At 43.6% G+C, this 22,716-nt stretch overlaps 1 protein-coding gene across 4 annotated transcripts in view; it reads right to left on the reverse strand.

The window, feature by feature from the left end:
* The window catches only part of cacna2d2a (calcium channel, voltage-dependent, alpha 2/delta subunit 2a), a 337,274-nt gene that overhangs the window by 166,910 nt on the left and 147,648 nt on the right, over positions 1-22,716 (reverse strand). For all 4 annotated transcript variants that reach the window (XM_053683490.1, XM_053683489.1, XM_017480023.3 and 1 more), the window contains one exon: positions 3,252-3,368. In XM_053683490.1, the coding sequence (XP_053539465.1) occupies positions 3,252-3,368 (117 nt within the window). The remainder of the gene's footprint in view (positions 1-3,251; positions 3,369-22,716) is intronic.

Below are 22,716 nucleotides of genomic sequence, written 5' to 3' on the forward strand. Positions count from 1 at the left end.
TTTAAATTTTGTACACCCAGACATGTGTTAGTTAGAATTTTACATCAAACGTTTATCGTGATTTTGCTTTTGCGTACTACACGACTGTATAAGTGAATTCCCCTGTTTCTAGCTTTTCCCCCCACAAACACTTCACTGCAGTAAGAGTCAACGAGTAAACGTTGGCACACGAACCTCTCAGCAGTGCATTTGCTGAATTTCCTCCCCAGTGATTTGTTAAGACCATTAAAAGCTTAATATTTTGCCATTTTGGGCTTGGCCTGGTGTGTTTTTTAGGCCCAGGAGTGTACTTTCAGGTATGAAGTCATCCTGATTGGACACCACAAAGACATTGTGGGTTTTCGGCAGAAGACGTTCACTCCGCATCCTGCGTCATATTTGTGCGGGTGCACACTCACACCTCCTATGGACACGGGATGTTCTAGATTATTATCCATGAGGTGGGGTCGAGACGATACAACACTCAGAGCAGTGATTAGTAGCTATGAGCGTCAGCTGATTAGTGCGCAGGCCGGTGAAGCGGTGACGATGTGCCGTCTGCCTTGTGCATGGGCAGTCATCACGCTGAAAGTGTGCATGCGAGTGTGGATAAACTGTAGATATGAAAGGAGGAAGCTGGTCAGCAACAATGTTCGGGTAGACTGTGCTATATTTCGGTGGGTATCAGCGGCCTGGGTGTGCGTCAGGAAAATATCACACGTCAAAGCCTCGTCAGTGTCCTGCACTGCTCGTACTGAACACAGCATATGTGTATATTCCTTCCGGCAGCCTTTTGAGAAAGGAATCCACCTGGGTCATTTTTTTCCCAGTCTTCGATGGTATAGTCCTGACGCTCCTGTGCTCGCTGGAGGTGCCGAGTGCGTCCACACCCCGGATTCGTTTTCCTACTAATAATCTCCTGACGCTGTACGCAGACTCCATCAACAATCAGTCTGGACAAAACGTGTCCGAGTGCATTTTATTCGTATTAGTTTTATTTCGTATTGATTTTATTTCTGGGGGACACAGTGGCTTAGTGGTTAGCACATTTGCCTCGCACCTCCAGGGTCGGGGGTTCGATTACCGCCTCCGGGTCCTGCGGTTTCCTCCCCCTGTCCAAAGACCCCTGGGATAGGCAGCAGGCTCCCCATGACCCGGTCTAGTATAAGCGGTACAAAAAAAATGGATGGATGGATTTTATTTCTGAAGAGAATTAGCTGGTAGTCACCGACTACTCATTGTATCGCTTCCAAACATACTTGACTCTGTGCAGCCTTTTAGGCTGGGTGAACATTAGCGTATATCGGTATCTTGGCAACACTGTGACGTGTGCTGCCTTTAAAGACTGTCTGCATTTCTTTACCGGTAGACGCTGAAGCGCTGCCTTATGACTCATGAAACAGCCGCCTTCTGTTTTAGACGCGGGCGCGATTCCTTCGTTCTGCGCGGACGACGCGCGCTTCGGATCTCTCGGTCAAGTCTGATAATTGGTGCGTCGTCGCATTCTGCACAGCAATGTTGACTTGGGATGTAATTTGCCGTATCGGCGCCCATCTGTTTGCTCGCCCCCGTCTGACCCACGAGCTGTTTTTTTTTGTCACAGGGTCACGGAATACTGCTAACTTCTTACTTTTTGCAGCACCCTAGGTCAACCCCTTAATAATCAAACTGAATGGCTATTAGCTAAGTACAGTACAGAGCTGCGTGGCAAATGTGGGGGACGCACATACCGTCTACATGCTCAATAAAACGGGACTTCGGAAAAATGGGTACAGATATCATTGAGCACAATTAGAGCCATAACATGTTTTAAAGGTCTGAACCGGTTGGAAACTTGGTCCTATGAGCACTCTGTCCGCCCACTGTTAAATGCAACTTTCATAACAACAAACTGCTCGGAGGTGTTGCGGGAGGGGAGAATGCTTCCTGAGAGCATCTCGCACAACGCGGCGGCGTTCACAGCTACGTGCGTCATCGTGTGACGTGGTCGGATGAGACCACAATCAATCATCAGGTGACAAAAGTGGACTGCGTACAAAGAGAAGCGCCTCATACGCACGCTCTAAAACGTGGATCATGTTTTCGTTTTGCGGCTGGTCTTTTTAGTCAAGACTGACGGGCATCGTGAATTCCGTTATGAGCCAGGATAAAAAAAAAATACATTCCTGAAAAATATATATATAGTTATCGATATTAATTCTATCGCTCTTCACTGTGCGTGTCTCATCAGCGTCTTGCTCTGTATCTAGCGCGTACATCTGAAGCGTGTTCGGTTGAGAACTGACGAAGGGTTAAACTCAGTTGCGTGAAAGGTATCCCCGAGCTTCTTGTTATGGGAATGCAATGGCACGAGCGCGCACTTTGATTCCGGTTACACGTAACGCACGTAAAAAGGACGATTCTGTCGCGGATAGCCGAGGTTATGTAACGCGTAAACGGACATCTACGGAATTGCATCGAAATCTCGTACGTGTGAAGGAAGAGATACTCCGCCGTGAATAATACGGACATCCGGTCACGTAATACATTACCCATATCTTCACGCAAGACGAGCCCTGCGCTGACTTTCCTTTCCGGAAACCGATTCACGTCATGTTTAGAGGGCGCGGTGCTGGCTATGGAGATATCCTGCAGATTTTTTTAAAGAGAGCAGTCTGGAGCAAGGCGATCTCATTACCTGCTTAGTTAGGCAGGCTAATACAACACTGTGGGCATCGATAATATGCTTTTAGAAATCCAATTTTGTCTTATTGGAAGAGACAGAGGATCAATCTCCGGATTTTTTTTTTTAACGTGATGATAAAGAATCTGAACTATGTCGATCTCGCACCGGGTGCATGGCTGTGGGATTACTCAGAGGTTTATGTGGCTACGAATCAAATAATATTTCTCTACACTAAATATTTTATTTTACTCTCTCTCACTCTCTCTCTCTATATATTTATTTATTTATTAATGTATTTATTTATTTTTGTATCAGTTTTTCACAATCCACTCCTCAGGAAGAGATTTAACTATCAAGGACCCTGAGCTCTAGCTACGCAGGGATGTGAGGATTAGATTAGGGAGAATAGAATATATTGCACTTTTGTCTGAAATATATTCACAGGTCAGCTCGGTTGGAAAGGACGATTTACTCTGCGCCGGTCGCTCCCCTGATAAAACGGCTTAAGCGGCAACAAAGCAGCAGAAACGAACATGTCCTATAATACTGACGAGGCCCCGGTAGCTGTACGCTACAGCGTGGAACGGTGCGGCTGTGAGGCTCTCACCTCGAGCGCTTTGCGTTTGCTGTTGAGCAGCTTGGCGATGTCTTTAGCCACTCTGTCCACCAGGTCTTTGGGCGAGTTCCTCTTCACGTCAAACTGACTCCTCTTCTCGTTGTAAATCTGCACACACACACACACACAAAAAAAAAAAGCGCACAAAAGGTCATCCAATGTCAATTGAACTCATAGCTTATTATTTGATAAGTTGAAATAACATTAAAGTGCACCTATGATGGTTTTTCAAATATGATCTTTCATGTCGTGCGTTATCGAGCCGTTTGTGAACGTAACAACGTCTGCAAGGTTTCAAAAAAACAAAGTGCATGACGAACGGAGTTATCGAGTCCCAAAGGAAGGAACCGAGTCTGAACAGCTGAAACGAGTCGTTAGTGATTCCAGATTTACTTCCCGTACTAACCTACGTACGTTTAAAAAAAAAAAAAAAAGAGAAAAAAAGCCCCGCCTCTGGTCTTCATTGGCTGCTCGCTGACGGCGGTAGACCAATCATGATAGACTGGGACATCTGACTGGGGACTTTTAAACAGGACGATCGGTGTAAATTGTTATTATTTTGTCGTCTGGGTGGAAAAAAAACATATCAAATGTTTAAACTGAATAAATGTATAATTTTAAGAAAAAAATAAGGTCATTTTGAATTTGACGGCCGCAACACATCTCAAAAAAGTTGGGACGGGGGCAACAAAAGGCTGGATGAGTAACTGTTACTAAAAAGAAAGCAGCTGGAGGTTAATCGGCAGCAGGTCAGTAACATGATTGGGTATAAAAAGAGGAAGCAAAAATGGGCCGAGGTTCACCAATCTGTGAAAAAACTGCGTCTACAATTTGTGGAACAACAGAACATGGGATTGGGCAACACACTACAGCCTTACTGATGGGATGGCTAATAAATGCTGTGTCATTTGTTCACCCCTGAAAGGGTCTTCTTATATTTTATTAAAGTAAAATCACCCGCTAGTGCCAAATTCTCCAGGAGCTGCTCCAAACAAAAGCACGGTACTTCTAGCATACAAGAATGTTCAACAGCTTACTGACCCTTTAAAATCCCAGAACGCGTCAGCAAGTCCAGACTCATGAATACACGAATAATAAGACTTATATTTATGCCTTTACCATTCGCAAATGAAATGTTTATTAACATTCAGAATAGAATTCGTATCGTGTGTCTAATACGGAATGAACTACTTCTGCAAAAAAAAATAAAAAATGTAAAAGAGAAGGATTTGCTAAGGGAGGTGAAGGACAATGGTGAAGATGGAGGATGGATTTAGGGCTCGGGCAGTTGGTATGTCAGTGATTTCATGTGATTAAAGGCAAGAAGCCTGCTTTCTCCTGTCTGAGTCAGCGATGTACTCTGCAGTCCACAGCAGCCTGCTGCCCCCAAGGGACTCCCACTTATCCCCACTTATTACCCACAAATCCATCTCTGTAAAGATCAGCACTGGGCAAAAAGAGCTGGTGGCAATATCGGTGACCAAAAAAAAGCAAAAAAAAAAAAAAGCCATAATCTCTAAGCCATAGTCTCTAATGCTGTCTGGGAACTGCGTGTTAGTTTAGCACACTGCCATGCAAAAAAAATTTAAAAAATAAATAAATAAATAAATAAATAAATAAAAACTCGGTGTCAGGAGTAGTGAACAGCAGCAGCATAAGATAACGGGACAATCGTGCTGGTACGGTGCGAGATTTTAAACTGTTCTGCTACAGCTACAAGCCTCGACACGAAACATGAGGAAATCCATTAAATAAGCAAATAAATACATACATACATACATAAAGGACTGTCGTGGCCAAACGACGAGGGGTGCTCTGCGCCTTTCTCAAAAACTATTCAACTCAGCACAAACCCTTGGTAGAATAATACTCAAGACCACGGTGAATGAGAGAAGCACAAAATCTTGTTTATTGTCCAAAAACAGTCAAAATGAGATCAACTCAGAGTGCTCTGATCCTGTTCAGTTCTTCCTCCTGATTTATACAGTGCCTCTCTCTCTGGTATACCCCCCTTCTATTATTTCCTTTCATTCCTATGGAAATTCCCATCATATTCTGTTTATGGCTTGTTGAATTCCTCGTATGTTCAGCGTTACCCATTACCTGCATGACATCAGGCTGTGCGGATCTAAAGGCGCCGTCCTTCTGGATATTTTCGGATCATTCTTTTACTATGGGTGAGGTTTATACTTCTTATTACAGATTAAATGTGTGGTATGCCCGTGTTCTGCTCGTTTTATTCGTGTTAGTTGGATGGTTTGGTTCCGTTCTGCTGCTGGCGCTGTTATGGCGTGTACAGGACGCTTATAGTTTTCCCTCTTTCTTCCTTCCTCAGCTGAGTCTCCTCTTACTCGTCTGCTCAATTTTTCAGGCCCAGACCAGTATTTACATCATCAGCTCTGTTCTTCCTCTATCCCTCCATGACCCTTGTCCTATCACATTATACCAGCAGTGACTGTTGCCCATGTTTCCACACAGACCGAGGCTAATTGTACTCCTACTTCCTCTCTTGAAGGCCCGTTTGGTCTGTCACCTGATGAAGATTCATCCTCTACCCCTATTCATAGCCCCGGCTATGATGACTTCGGTCCTGCCAGCTTAACTGATAGTTCTGCCAGTCCAACTGACTACAATCCGACCAGTCCCATCTATAAACTAATAAACAACGTACATGTTTCCAATAAACCTCCAATAAACAGTGCGCATGTTTTCACTTACTTCCCTCGTGTATTTATTTCGGCACAAATTCCTTCCCACAGGACAAACAAGCCTCCTGTTTTTCTTTCTCCAAATAATCCCACATTTGTTTCTGAATTAGTATTCTTCTATATATTTGCATACGGGGGGGGGGGGGGGGGGGGGGGGGGGTCGTCTTTTGCTGTGAATTTTTCTTTTCCAAATAAAGTGACTCATATAGTAGACCTGTCGAAACGGCTCATCTAACGACTTGGCATGAGAACAAAACGGCGTAAGCGTCCAGAGCTCAGATTACAGGTCACGGTACGGGTTATTCTCCTGCTGAAACGCATGTAGTGGTTACCGGGTTCAGAAGGTGCGTTAGTGCAGGGAAATCACAAAATCGTGATAAACTCCAGACCTCTAGGACCACAGTTGGACACTCCTCGTAGACGTAACGTTATAAATGACTTTCACGCAAATACCGGCGCCGACGACGACACTCGTGTGGATGCATCTGTAACGGTGCTATTTTCACACAGCTACAGGGGCTTGAAGGATTCTCAACACCAGCTGCAAGGCACTACGTGATCATTTATCCTTCTGATAAACTGCAATAGACCCAAGCGAAATCTGATTGGTGCTGCTGTTTACATAAATATATACAATTTTCTGATAAAGCGTTCTAGGCTCATCTATATGTTAATACACTCACTGGGCAATAGGTGCATTGTACTATAGCTATTGTTGTGCAGGTATGAGTGTATCAGTGTGGAGCGGTGTTGCTGGGGTTCAAAACCTCAGCATCAACATCGGTAGAGGAACCAGTCCACCGAGCAGAACTAGGGTTAGCCTTTAGGTCAACACTGCAAATCAAGACAAAGTTATTCTGGCAGTTCAGCTTTATCCACTATGACTCCGCCCCCCCCATCCACAGGGCACCAAATGGAGTTTATAAATGTTCTAAGTCATACAGTATGCTACGGCCTTTACAGTCTCCAGATCTCAACCTAACTGCGCAACTATAGGAGATTTCGGTTCTACTCTATGTGATGGACTGCACTCTCCACCACCTTCATCACTCAAGGGAATATCATTGATCTGGTCACCAAACACCATACAAAAGACACATTATATGAAAAGCGCGTACTGTGACGGTACCTACTTGCATTCGATTCGGTACCTGGTGCTGATCAGTATAAACGTGGAGCATGAATACAATCCGGACGTACTACATCCGCCATGTTGGCACCGTCATGTGATTTACAACTTCCACCATTTTTGATTCTGACAGCTCTTCCGCGCCAGTTTTGACTTATTATAGTTATTGACTTACGGCAGTGGTTCTCGCGGGGGTGCGCGAGAGATCGGAAGGGGAGCGCAAATTGTTTTCAATAAAAAAAATTTTTTTAAAAACACACAAGACATCATTTGGGTACTCAGTATATGTTATTGCTCTTAAATTAGAATGTGTATAAATGAAAAACCCCGCGTTCCCTCTACCTCTGTAGTTTCTTTCTGCAGGGGAGAGGCGGAGCTTAGCCTGACTTTTAGACCAGATCAGTGTTACCAACGTAGCCACTTTACAGACCCCCTTTAATGACATTTTTTTTTTGCCATTAACGACAAATCTAGCGACTTTTTGGACAAACCTTAGCAACTTTCCAAACGTCACCAGCACTGTCCTGCAGGCGTGAGGTCTCGCTTTCCCGCCGCACTCTCACCCCTCTCTGCGTCTGCTCCGTTCAGCGAGCGCCTAAGAGTCGGAGCAGCACATCCCGTCAATCGCACGGCGGCCGACAGACGAGCCCTTCTTCCCAATTTTCAGAATCCGTATGCGGATATTGTTCAGACGCGGGACGGACGGAATGCAACACGTTTTTACGTGTAAAACGGTCCACGATATTACAGCCTAGTTGTCTTGTGCAAAGTAATTATAGGGTTCGGAAACATTTTTGATCGTTCATGTCCCATACCTGTCCGTTATATAGTTTTATAACAAGGCATAAAAGTTATGAAAAGTAATTAAAGAAGTACAAAAACAAAAACAAATGTATAATCAAAAACAGATTATAGATTAGATTATATATAGAGAGAGATTTTATATAGAATAGATAATCATTATAGCTGGTCTCTTCTAATACGGTGGGCGTGGGTAATATCACATGATAGGCGAGGCCTTATGGGATAGCGCAGCGTCCAGTGGTTCCACACTGCAGAATCTCGGCGGAAGCGGTAGGTCATCCGGGTATTTCACGCCTTCTACGTTATGAATACTGAGAACTTGGACATACTCCTCCTTAGCTGTACTGCTGTTCGACCTACTGTATTAGAAGGGTAGTAGGGATATTCGACACAGCCACGGTGTTGCACCGCTACTGACACTCGCTCTCTCGAGGCCGGTATACAATTACAGGCAAAGTGATATTTCGATGCGTGTGCACTCTAAATCTTGAGCGTAATTAAAATCAGAATGAAAGAATTTGACGGCGCCCATACATACACGTGGACCGGATCAGACGTCTCGCTGCTGCACAGAGTGAAAGTGTGTGGGAGGAAGTGGATGAGAGTAACAGGAGGTAAAAGGTCTGCTGTCTGTGCTGGGCCAACAGAGCCGTGGTCCAGGACCAACACATGATCCAAACACACACAGACACATGCTCACCCCCTTCACTGATCCAAAGTGAACGAGAGAGAGCCAATCCAAGACAATATGCTCGCACTGGCAGTTATACACTGCACACGATGAAGTATGTACGCCGGATGTCCTGCGCGCTCTGTCGTACACGAAGAAACACACACGTTGGGGGGAGAAAAAAAAAGCAACACTTTTCCTCATCGTCACCCGCACGTACAGCATATAAACGTTGACAAAGAGATGGGGAGGGGGAGCGAGAGGAGAGAGAGAAAGGAGATCAAAGAGAAAAGAAAAGCCTGGATAAAATAGAGAGAGAAAAAAGAGAGAGAGAGAGAGAGAGAGAGAGCGAGCATGACAGAGAAAGGAATTGCCAGAGGATATTTCACGGTGGGGTGTCGGTGTGAAAACGTGCTGTCCAAAGACGTGTCCTGCTTTCGCAGTCGTGGTGATCTAGTCAGAAAGGCTAGAAGGAAAAGAAACACTGCTAGTATCTAAACCCACAGACAAACAGCACGCCTTGTTTACCAAGTCTTAATCCATCAGTCAACATTTATCTACTGTTGCTGCGATAATCACGGCCCGCGTGTTCCGCTGTCGTTCCGCCACGCCGGTGGCTATTTACCGTGCATTACTAAGCACTTCATTACCGGCAAGATTGTTCCACGCAGCCACCTCGTGTGTCATTTGACCTTGCGCTCTTTCGTTTTGTCTGCTCTGCCTCCATTACAGGGACTTGTTTGTTTGTTTGTTTGTTTGTTTGTTTTCTGTTGGTTTGCTGTCTGAGGCAGAAGCGCCTCAGTTTATCGGGCCGTGAAAGCAGCCTGGTGACAGAGACAGATGCAGCGTCATTAAGGAATATTAGTGGACTCCGCCAAGCAGACAGCGCATCCGACCAGCCTGCGGAACAGTTCAATAAAACAGAGAGAGGGGGGGGGGGGGGGGGAGAATACAGCATCAGAAAAGAAATAGCATGTGAACGCAAAGGTTCAATAGATGTGTGACAGGGTAGAAAGGACTGAGAGAGTTCTGTGACAAGGAGAATATATAACACGAAGGCTTGCCAACGAAATGCTAAAGACAAACAGGGTAATAAAGGCGGACGTCTACCTATCAAGCAGGAGGAAAGCATCGATCGGAAAATCACTGCTTTCACTCGACTGCCATACACGGAAAGCTAAAAAAGTCCGTTTCTCTACTCTTGGCTTTCGCGCAGCTTTTAATAAACATGCTACGATGACACTGGTGTCCAGCTCTCACGCGGCTCAAACTAGACATGACATACAATAGTGAGTTTGACAAAAAGATATTAATGGACACTCGAGTATCAGTGAAGCACAACGAAGCCCACACAAACGTATCCTGTGCAGAGGAAGAACAAGTATACATCATCAATCATGAATCAAACAGATTCGGTTTACCGGCCCTAGCAACCTACAGGAAGCTCCAGAAAACATGAAGAGAGCTACAGTTGCAATCAGAAGTATTCACCCCCCACTGCAAATCAGGTTTATTGTCGAAATGTACAGACTTTCAGCTGTTTACGATGAACAGATCAAACAAAAGCGGTCGGAATAGTTCGACACGGTGAACGCTTCAAGCAGTTTCCCCAAATTCAACTGAAAATGCGACTCATAATGACTTCTCCAGTCTCAAAATTATTCAACTCTCTGAATAGAATCCCTCAGAACAGCACAAATATGCAACACAGGTGTTTTCTCAAACGCACCTGATGCAACTAGTCACGAGCTTCATTCGTTGCAGCAGGTGTGCTTGAGCTGGAACACATGAAATACCTGAACTGGCTAGCGGTGGAAAATGTATGAAATACCTGAACTGGCTAGGGGTGGAAAATGTATGAAATACCTGAACTGGCTAGGGGTGGAAAATGTATGAAATACCTGAACTGGCTAGGGGTGGAAAATGTATGAAATACCTGAACTGGCTAGGGGTGGAAAATGTATGAAATACCTGAACTGGCTAGGGGTGGAAAATGTATGAAATACCTGCACGGGGCAGAAAAGGAAGCTATCAGTGGCTGCAAGCAGATTTGTGAGAAGGCAGGTTGTGAAAAACCCTCGAGTGACTGTAAAAGACCTGCAGCGAGACTTTGTGTAACAGACACTGAGGTTTCAGTGAGTACAGTAAGGTGCGTACTAAACGCAGAAGGTTTCCATTCCAGGACTCCAAGACGTTCACCGCTACTGACCCAAACGCACAAGAAAAGTCACTCAAACTCATATCAATAATCCACAGGAGTTTTGGGATTCTGTTCTGTGGAGCGATGAAACAAAATTGGAGCGGTACGTCTGGAGGAAGAAGAATGAAGAAAGAACACTCTGTCCACAGTCGAGCATGGTGGAGGCTCGGTGATGCTCTGCGGCTGCTTTGCATCCTCTGGCACTGGAAACCTGCAGCGTGTGGAAGGCGAGATGGGTTCATTGAAGTATCAGGAAATCCTAGGAGGAAACATCATGACGTCTGTGAGGAAGCTGAAGCTTGAGCGTCACTGGACCTTCCAACAGGACAATGATCCCAAGCGTACCTCAAATTCCACCAAGGCTTTTTTGCAGAAAAAGTCCTGGAGTCTTTTCCATATTAATTAATAAAGTATACAATTAAAACAAAGCAAGTTCTGAAATTTCAAATTTAATTCCCACAAAACAGTACTCCAAGATTAACTCCAAGACCCTTAACACAACAGCGTCATTCAATTGATTTGTGTGTTTCGTCCATTTTAAAATACAAGAGTTGCCAGGTCTTGAGAAACCGCACTCTGCGCCTCAATATATTATAGCTGTTTCTCAAGTCTAAGAACGCAAAGAACGGACTTGCGTTCTCGTGAAGCCCGGTCTCGCCACGCTACGTTGAACGAACAAACCTGGAAGGACAGGAGGATACAGAACACATCTTTGCAATAACTGAGATGTGTTGTGAGCTTCCTGTTGTGCAAATGGACCATCCCTGCACATTCCTAGTAGCGTCCATCTTTTCAGTGCACCCCTGGAAAGTAATATGTTCCAGCTGGTTAATAGATTTACTCTTACCTAGCCGATTAAAAGTTAATTACGCGTGTTTTAACGTAGTGACCGCTCTGTTTGCGACCTCACCTTAACTGAAGACTACGCTGACGACTTTACCGTTACCTCAGGATGGAAGCTAGCATAATTTAATCAAAATACTTCTGAGGGATAAATTCGATTTTTCAACAACCTCATATCTCGATCGAAATCATATATCAAAGTCACTCTTTTTACCCGCACAATATGATTAATTTAGATCGACATCTTTAAAAATACGTTAAAACTACACGCACGGGTCAGGCTTCCGTCACCCGCTAGTATTTTGCCGCAACGACTTCTGGGACTGCGAGCGGGTTCGGTGCGCTCAGGTCTGCACCCGCAGGTCGCATCCCCGATATCAAGATCAAAGATGCATCCGGGTAATTTCACGCGTCCCGGGCACTTGCGTTCTTGAGTATTGGAATTCGGCGGTGTATGATGACGTGGAACGAGTACACAAGGATGCGAGATCGCATACTGAGATACGGCTTAGCTCTCCAAAAAAAATAACCACTGTGCCACCTCATGCGCCGTATCCAATATCTTTAAAAAAATAATAAATAAATATATATATATATATATATATATATATATATATATATATATATATATATATATATATATATATATATATATATTTAAATGCACTCAGTCCTCATTCACGGAGGACACTATTTCTTTCGTTTTTAGTTCAGCAAAGTGAACGATTAACATCGAGACTGGTCACAAGACCGAATAAACCGAGATCTCTCGATCGAACGCCGCTGAATCTCCCGCGCAGGTCGCACGCCAGAGAGATGGAGGTTGTATTCTTGATTCCCTCTCTCGGCTCTCTCCATCTGGCTCACGTCCGTACTTCGTCTCTCTCTCCTCCTCAGAGTATCAGTCTTAAAGTCAGAGATAAACGGGAGTCGTTTTATCAGCTGGCTGATGGGGCGTTTCTGCTGTTTGTGTCCTTCCATTCCTAAGATTTTCTCCTTTTCCTCTCACCTCCTATCCCTTTCTTTCTTTTTAACTAGGCATCCAGACAGTGTGTGTTCATCAGAGGACAACGTTTTTTTTCTCCCTTTTTTTTTTTTTAACAAAGATATCTTAATCTCACAGCAGATACACACATCTACATTTTCTCTTCTATAAATACATCCTTTTACTAAAACTATTACAGCCCAGGGACAATCGTGTGCTACTGTATGCTCCGTTATACATCGTGTGGTTTATGGAAAAACCTTTTTTCCCCCTCCAATCTTAAACGATGCAAAAATATCAAAGTAAGCGACATGCACTCTACTCTATACATCAGTGCTGGGGTCTAAGAGAGGCGAGTAATGAAAGCTGCACTACCTACACTGCCTTAATGTCTCTGAGAAAGAGTAGAGAACTAATTAGGCAGGTGAAGGAGGGTAGATGAAATCAGTACACACACACACACACACACACACACACACACCCCTCAGGCTCTGTAAGATTGAGTCTGACACTTAACTCTCATGGCTCCACCCTTGAAGATGCCCTACTGTGCTGATTGACCCATTAGCAGTGTAACGCAGTGTGTATGTGTGTGTGTGTGTGTGTGTTTTCCTTCTCATCATGTTAATCAGTGCTCTGTTTCCTTTTTGGCTGATAAAGGTCGTCATCTGTCTGTCGGCATGGATGAATGATGCAGTAACAGCTCATCAGCTCTGCACTCCTCCCTTTGTCTTTCTCTCCCCATCAGTTAAGAGTCACGCTCGGATCTGCGCCAATTATAGTCAGGCCTGTGTGTGATTAAATGCGAGGGTGCATTTACTTGTTTCGCTCAAGACTTTTTTTTGGAAGCAGTGGCAACACACACACACACACACACACACACACACAGGAGCGGCACTTCTGTCCTCTTCCATTTATCCTAATGCACAGTATGTGTGAATGAGAGTGATGTGCGCACACACACACACACACACACACACACACACACACACACACACAGACCAACTACAAATACTGTCATAGCTACATCAGCGGATAATACTAAATGGCGTCTGGCCTAAATGAATATATGTTAGATGTTCCAAATAGCTGCTGAAGTTGAGAACACGTCTTTAACCAGGTAGCATGGGAGCGGTGCCAGGATGTAGGGATGCAGCTAAACATCAATCAATCAATCAATCAATCAATCAATAGTGCAGCCCATCAACTGATCAAACACAATCACACAGACGTCCTGATTAACATCTCTCTCTCTAGCAGGCTAGTGCGCTTCCTCTCTTCATGCTTCATCGTGCACTTTTATAGTTAATTTTCACAAATTCAGCAAATGCACTGCTGAGAGGTTCGTGTGCCAACGTTTACTCGTTGACTCTTACTGCAGTGAAGTGTTTGTGGGGGGAAAGCTAGAAACAGGGGAATTCACTTATACAGTCGTGTAGTACGCAAAAGTAAAATCATGATAAAGGAGTTAAACATCCATCCATCCATCTTCTATAGCGCTTAATCCTTTTCAGGGTCACGGGGAGCCTGGAGCCTATCCCAGGGAGCATGGGGCACAAGGCGGGGTACACCCTGGACAGGGTGCCAATCCATTACAGGGCACAATCACATACACATTCACACACCCATTCATACACTACGGACACCTTAGACTCGCCAATCAGCCTACCATGCATGTGTTTGTACTGGGGGAGGAAACCGGAGTACCCGGAGGAAACCCCCACAGCACGGGGAGAACATGCAAACTCCACACACACAGGGTCACGGTGTAATCGAACCCCCGACCCTGGAGGTGTGAGGCGAACGTGCTGACCACTACGCCCCCGTGCGCTCTGGGACTGATATCGGGCAGCATTTTAACTAAAAGCAACAGAACTTTGCGAGTAACTTTAAAGAGAAGGATGCGTGTCATACTGTCAAATCCGTCCAAAATAAGAAAGCCCGGAAAACACATTTTCTAGGCGACCTAACAGCGAGTTAAAAGAAGCACGTGTTAAACGTGACAGCACAGCATACGACTGCAGAGCGGCCCGGTCTTAAACAGTAGTGGATGTTAATAGCTGCCTAATGCCATCAGTCATCATCCTGCAGCAAAATACGACCCATTAGAATAGCGTGAAATATAATAAACACATTCGATCCCAACCTCCACATCCGCAAAATTTATAACTGGTGATTCCGCCAGGTTCACCGCGCAGGCGGCGAAACATCTTGGACGTGAAATCGTTTCCGAAAGCGCGGCTCCTGTCACTCTCCATAAAGAGAAGCCGCACTTAAGGAATCGTCCATGTCTCGGTCCGTAGAACAGCTCTCGAATACGTACTCATTAAAGTCAGGTTAAGCAGATTTATTCACCAGAGTAATGAGGCATGAGCTACGGTCTGAACTGGAGCCGAGTCAAAGGGAATGCATTGTGGGTCTAGACTTTTTTTTTTTTTTTTTTTTTTACAAGCGCAGACCGTTTCCAAATGTTAGTGCACACACACACACTATAATAAATCCCTGCATTATAACTAACAGCCATTTATTTTCCCCATGGAACAAAAAAAAAAAAAACCTCTTGCATTTCAAACTCACAAATGATCTCTGCTTAATTGATGCTCTGCACATTGTCAAGTTCAAACCAAAAAAAGAACATCTGAGTAAAAAAATAAATAAATAAATAGAAGGCTTTCAGGCTACTTGTGCAATCAGTCATCTGACATCCAGCTTCTGGAGCTCTGGCAGACAGGGGAGGAGGAGAAGGAGGAAGATGAGGATGGCTAGCCAGAATGTCCCATTGTGAAACGACAGGGCTAAATTTTCTTTAATTTCTCGCCATTACACCCCCCGCAGGACTCAATTAGCACTCGAGGAATCTGTTGAGAATGCGTAGGGATGTGAGCGCTATACTGATGGTTGCGATGAATTTCCTTTTCCAGAAGCCCCTTCTCATCCATCTTTAATGTTGTTTTTTTAAAAAAAATACTGTGGCAGAACCAATCAACAACAACAACAACAACGGTTCAATGGCACTGGGTTACTAATGGGAAGGTCGGGGGTTCAAGCCCCAGTACTGCCAAGCTGCCACTGTTGGGCCCTTGAGCATGACCCTTAAACTTTCTGCTCCAAGGGTGCCGTATCATGGTGCTCTGACCCGGTGCTCTGACCCCCAACTTCCTAACATGATGGGACATGGGGAAAAACAAGAATTTCAAATGTATATGTGAAAAATAAAGGCTGCTTCTTCTTCATCTGTAACAGATCCACGGTTTTGACACTTTTGTGCTGAAGACAGCTCATCAAAAAAGGGAAACATTTTCACGGGCTTTCACAGATTTTCCCTTTTGTCTAATTAGTGATAAAAGTAGAAGAAGAAAAAAAAACAAAAAAAACAAAACCCTTGCTGATGAAGATAGAATGTTTAAAAGAGCACTGGATAGAGACGGCAATACCGCCCCTGTCCACTAGAGGTCTCAACTACCCGAGATCCAGTTCTCTCTCCTCCTGTGCATCAACAGATCTGCAGTTTGTTGGGAAATGCGTTAGATGCGTCGTTTATGTTGGACGTTACTACCCGTGTGAACAAACTAAACTTCTATCCAGAGCTGGCTACACGAGTATTCCTGTCCTGGCTGTTAATCAGCTGCACGCAGTATTCTAGAGCTGCATTTCACTTACTGTAAGCGAGGCTGAAGACAGGAAGGCAGAGAAATGAGCGGGATCTGAAAATGGATGCACTACAGTCCTGGCAGAGCATCACGGAGGGAAAACAAAAAAAACAAAACACCTGGCATTATTGCTTCATTTCAAGTCCAATGTACTGGCGGACAAAGCCAAGACATCCAAAATGGTGTCGCTGTGCTATTATTTACAGGTCCGCATGCATTTAGTCTTTTACATGCTCACAAATCATACCCACACCTGCACTTTTTATAAACCAAGGCATGGATCACATTCCTGCATCATGAAGGGAGGCTTTTCTCAGTGTGGAAAGAGAGTATTATTGATTTCAAATTATTTCCTAAACGTGTGGTAATCTGGGGAAAACAGTCAGACGTCGCCGTAGCAGCCAAGATTTATAAAAAAAAAATAAAAAAATAAAAAAATATAAAAAAAGTTGTTTTTTTTGTCTACCAATAACATACTTTGACGTCTTCACTTTAACTCTCCCTCTTTTTTTTTTTTTTTTTTTTTTTTTTTTTTAACACCAGAGGCCAAAAAACATGATCGTGACGTCACACTCACGCGCAGTAGTGGTTAACACCTCATATGAAAGTAGACACTCAGGGCTTTAAGAGTTTGCAGTTTTTCACAAGTATTTCTTTTTTTTTTTTTTTACCTACGCCACTTGGTTTAAAATGTTATAGTCTTATTGTAGCAGTTGTATACAGTGTTATTATCAAAACAGCTTCAGTCGTGTTGTCCGTTTTATCTCTGCACGAACGCTCTGTGCCCAGCAGGGGGCTCACACCCCTCCCCTTTCCCACCGTGATACTCTACACACAGAAACCCAACAGAGTCCTGATTAATCTTATAACAAACGTGCGGAGATACGACGATTCATTTGTTTACACTGATTTCCAAAGTTCACTGGAATTAAGGAAATGTGTTACATGGAAACGATGTAGAAATGGATTTATTTATTTCATTTTATTTTTGCTTGTAACGTTTGCATCTGAGCTGAATCACTTTCGCTGCACCGAATCGACTCCGAAGCTTTTGGGACCGACTCTTAGTTTTCACTGCGTAGAATCGGTGAATCGACTCTTTTTGGGGATCGATTTCACATCAAACGGCCCCTAGCCAGTTCATGGATTTCATAAACTTTCTACCTCTAGCCAGTTCAGGTACGGGTTAGAAATGCTACATTACTGCCCAACACTGCATAATCACCACATGAATGTTTCTGATGCGAGAAAACCTTCATCGTATACACTAATGGTTCTTTTGAGACCAGACCGTCACACGAACGCAGCTGTAAATGTTCTTTAGTGAAATGCTCTTAAATTAAATACTGACTGTTTCATGTCGAGTCGAATATAAACAATTTATACCTATGCATTCTGGACATTATAAAACAGACATGTTCTTAACAGACACCATATTATCTCTTCTACTATTGAACCATTTTAAATCTTTTACTTGCTTTTTTTTGTTTGTTTTTTTGTGGGGGGGGGGTAATCCCAGTCATATGGACCGGCCAAATATATTATAAGAACAGTGACATCAGAGGAATTTTGTCCTTGTGAAAAGTTTTGACATTTGGTCCCCAACAAGATATTAAAAACATGACTCCTCCATCCCCCTCTCAACCCTAACACACACACACACACACACACACACAACAAGGCAGATGGAGGAGAGAGCAGGCAAGCAGTGAGACAAAGCAGTGTGTGTAATTAAAGTGATGTGCCTCCTGTGTAAAATGCCAACAGGATCAGAGCCTTTTAAAAGAAGGCAATCTGAAGAGAGAGCATTTAGAGAGGCACACTGACTTTTAACATGCTAGGTTAATGAGTGTGTGTGTGTGTGGTGAGGGATTGGAATATACTTGAATGCATGAGTGCTGTTGTGCGTGCGAACATGCGTAAGGTCTTTAGCTGGTCGAAAAACACGCACACACTCGAAAGGAGTAACCAAAAAAAAAAAGAATTGCGCACACGCTTGTCATTTCAGTGCTTCTGAAAATGATCTGTTTATATTGACGGCTTCTTCAGACAAGACATTTAATGACTGATGATGGCAAATGACCAAGGAGTGATGCGTGTATGTGTGTTTTGTGAGATGTGTTCTCCCAGGGAAGAAGAAAAAAAGAAGAAAAAAGAAAAACAATTTCGGATGAGAGGACAGCATGGTGCCCGATTATGTCATCAGCATAAATGGTTGTTAATTTGCTTCTGTGAGATCGGGCAAGATTAATGCATACTGTGGCCATGAAGAAGGATTATACTACTTGGAAATTCCCCCATGTGAACTACAACTCAGGCTCTATCAGGCTCTAGTGTGGAACATTAGACTGGGCTGTACCAACTTTCAGTCGAGGGTTGGGACTAGGGCTGGGCGATATGACCAAAAAAAAATTATGATTCTCAAAAGGCACTGACTAAAGACAAAACCAGACAAAAACACAGAAGCTACTGCAGCTGGAAGCCACTCGGGGCAGCGCTGGAAGAATAATTGTTAAGATATTTTGAATGTTATACCTTTTGCTGTCGTAGCGTGCAAATTTCCCTTTGGAGATCAATAAAGTACATCTATAGTTGCAATCAAAATGATTCAAACCCCACTGCAAGTCAGGTTTATTGTCAAAACTGGCAGACTTCCAGCAGTTTGCGATGAACAAATCAAACAAAAGCAGTTGAAATAGTTCGACACGACGAATGCTTCCAGTGGTTTCTGCAAATTCAACTTATAATGACTTCTCCAGTTTCAAAAGTATTCACCCCCATCATGGCAAGCATCTTCAGTATTATAGTAGAGCACCGTTTTGTTGTTATGACCTGCTGCAAATGAGATGCAGAGCCAGACACCAGCTTCTGGCGGCGTCCCTGAGGAATCTTTGCCCAGTCCTCATGAGCAATGGCTCCAGTTCAGTAATATTCTTGGGTTTGCGTGCTGCAACTGCCTTCTTCACATCCCACCAGAGATTTTCCATGGGGTTCAAGTCAGGTGACTGTGATGACCTTGTGATGACCTTCTTCTACAATCAAGCCTTGGTGGAATTTGAGGTACGCTTGGGATCATTGTCCTGTTGGAAGGTCCAGTGACGCCCAAGCTTCAGCTTCCTCACAGACGGAATTACGTTTTCTCCTAGGATTTCCTGATACTTCAATGAACCCATCTCGCCTTCCACACGCTGCAGGTTTCCAGTGCCAGAGGATGCAGAGCAGCCCCAGAGCATCACCGAGCCTCCACCATGCTCGACTGTGGACAGAGTGTTCTTTCTTCATTCTTCTTCCTCCAGACGTACCGCTGATCCATCGTGCAGAAAAGTTCCAGTTTTGTTTCATCGCTCCACAGAACAGAATCCCAAAACTCCTGTGGATTATTGATATGAGTTTGAGTGACCTTTCTTGTGCGTTTGGGTCAGTAGCGGTGAACGTCTTGGAGTCCTGGAATGGAAACCTTCTGCGTTTAGTACGCACCTTACTGTACTCACTGAAACCTCAGTGCCTGTTACACAAAGTCTCGCTGCAGGTCTTTTACAGTCACTCGAGGGTTTTTCACAACCTGCCTTCTCACAAATCTGCTTGCAGCCACTGATAGCTTCCTTTTCTGCCCCGTGCAGGTATTTCATACATTTTCCACCCCTAGCCAGTTCAGGTATTTCATACATTTTCCACCCCTAGCCAGTTCAGGTATTTCATACATTTTCCACCTCTAGCCAGTTCAGGTATTTCATACATTTTCCACCGCTAGCCAGTTCAGGTATTTCATGTGTTCCAGCTCAAGCACACCTGCTGCAACGAATGAAGCTCGTGACTAGTTGCATCAGGTGCGTTTGAGACAACACCTGTGTTGCATATTTGTGCCGTTCTGAGGGATTCTATTCAGAGAGTTGAATAATTTTGAGACTGGAGAAGTCATTATGAGTCGCATTTTCAGTTGAATTTGGGGAAACCGCTTGAAGCGTTCACCGTGTCGAACTATTCCGACCGCTTTTGTTTGATCTGTTCATCGTAAACAGCTGAAAGTCTGTACATTTCGACAATAAACCTGACTTGCAGTGGGGGGTGAATACTTTTGATTGCAACTGTATGCATGTACTGTATGAATGTATTTATCTATCTATTTATATGATACACAGTATGTATCACAGTATACAGGTTTGCAAACAATTTAGTTAATTAATGTCATTAATTTAGCAGTAGTTGATTTAAATTCACTCATTTTTCTTTTAATGTTAAATACAATACTTTTTTTTTTTTTTAAACAATGAAAAAAAAAGAAAAACAAACAAAATATTCTAACATTTTGCAATTTAAAAGATTAAATATACCATTTAAACATAATATCTGCTGCTTACAGTCAGTAATTATATTTTAAAAATGCAATATTAATAAAAGATATCCACGATATCTCAGCAAAGCGTACAGCGACATCAGGAAATCAATGTTATTGTTATCACCCAGCCCTGGCTACATTCAGTCATCAAGATTTACGTGCTCCGGGCTTGAATTCTTCCTTATTTTCATTTATTTTCCAGATAAAAATAAATTGAAAAAACACTAGGGATGCTCCGATCGATCGGCAGTCTCTTAATTTGACCGATCTCACGGACCGATCGCAATCTGATGACGTTAAACTTTAACGATGTCGTCACCGGCGGGGAATTATTACGTGGACTCAAGAAACGAGGGTAAAATTCGCCATTCGCTGTGTGTTTTTAAGGCCCGTTAAAATGTTCCTTGTAAAACTTGTGCTTATTTATTTGATTCTCAATTAAAACAACAATCTACAACATTACTGTAAATAATATAACCAAGGCAACATGTGTGGGATTACTTTATCTGAAAAAACGGTCAACAGTGACGGTCAACAGAACGCGTACACATCACGTATATAGAGCTTGAACGATCAGGATCGGCCGATCGCGATTACAAAAAAAAAAAAAAAAAAAAAACGGTAACCGGTATCGGTTGCCAAAATCCTGAACGGAGCATCCCTAAAAAAATACTCAAGCACTGATCTAAGCGATTTAAGATCATATGCTACTGACACGGTATGAAATTAGGGTAACTGTTTTGCCAACAGAAGTCACGTTACCTTCTGGAAGCACACGCATGATAAGTGAGCACTGACTCCCTGAAGAATTAGACGGGGTCCATTTGTTTGACTGTCATTTCAAAACATTTCAGTTGGCTTCAGATGTAAGAAATGGGTTGCATTGTGCTAAGAGTGCAGCCTGAAAGCCTTCTTTGAAACCGTGCTTGGGCACATTTATCATCTATTGATGCATTATGCCAAAAAGCAGCACTTTCCATTCTACCTGGGAAATAACCACTCAAATTTGCTGCACGTCTTAAATAGACAATGCAAAAAATAAATAAATAAATAAATGAAATAATATAAATAAATAAAAAAGAATAACACTTGGGGGGGAAAAAAAATAATAATTTGAAAGATAATATGAAAAATAATGCATCCCAGAAATTAGTAGTTGGTGAAGCTTAGGCTGGAGGAAAATGACAACACAACGCTGAACGGCTTCTTGTCATGTTTAAAGTGTACAGTTTGGAAACACTTGTAGCGCGCTTATTGTCCAATCCTCCAAGCGGAACATTTCGAGCCTCTTTATATGCTTGGGTTATGGATTTGCAATCTTCAGTTTAGTCCACGTGTTCAGCACGATTCGGTTCGGATGCAGAGGCTGTGATGGTTGCTGTACAACACTGATTTTCCACAATCATTTCTGTGTGTGTTTGTGGACAGGATTTTGTTGAACAAATCGACTAGCAGAGGCAACCAGATTTTGGGCAAAAACATCTCGATAATTCGCAGAACTCATGATGCAGTCAACCTTCACATGAGCCGTCACACCAGCCAAGAGAGTCTGAACAAAAAAATTGAACTTGTTTGATAACGAAGATTTATACAACGGGGTAAATACAACCAATCCGGTCATTCGATTGGTCGAGCAGCATTCAAAGAGTGCTTATATTTCCTATAACCGCACTGGGGCGTTTCACTGTGTGTACCACGCCACTCGTCTGTGTTCACCATGTAAAATTCCACTTCCTAGTTCCCACTTCCTAGCATCATCAGCAGACATGGCAAATGATACATTATTCACGAATATAACTTTTGACTTAAGATATAAAAGCCAGTGGCGTAGTGGTCAGCACGTTCTCCTCACACCTCCAGGGTCGGGGGTTCGATTACACCGTGGCCCTGTGTGTGTGGAGTTTGCATGTTCTCTCCGTGCTGCGGGGGTTTCCTCCGGGTACTCCGGTTTCCTCCCCCAGTCCAAACACATGCATGGTAGTCTGATTGGCGTGTCTAAAGTGTCCGTAGTGTATGAATGGGTGTGTGATTGTGCCCTGTGATGGACCGGCACCCTGTCCAGGGTGTACCCCGCCTTGTGCCCCATGCTCCCTGGGATAGGCTTCGGGTTTCCCCGCGACCCTGAAAAGGA

This window comes from Ictalurus punctatus, chromosome 11 (genome assembly GCF_001660625.3).
Source record: "Ictalurus punctatus breed USDA103 chromosome 11, Coco_2.0, whole genome shotgun sequence".
NCBI lineage: Eukaryota > Metazoa > Chordata > Actinopteri > Siluriformes > Ictaluridae > Ictalurus > Ictalurus punctatus.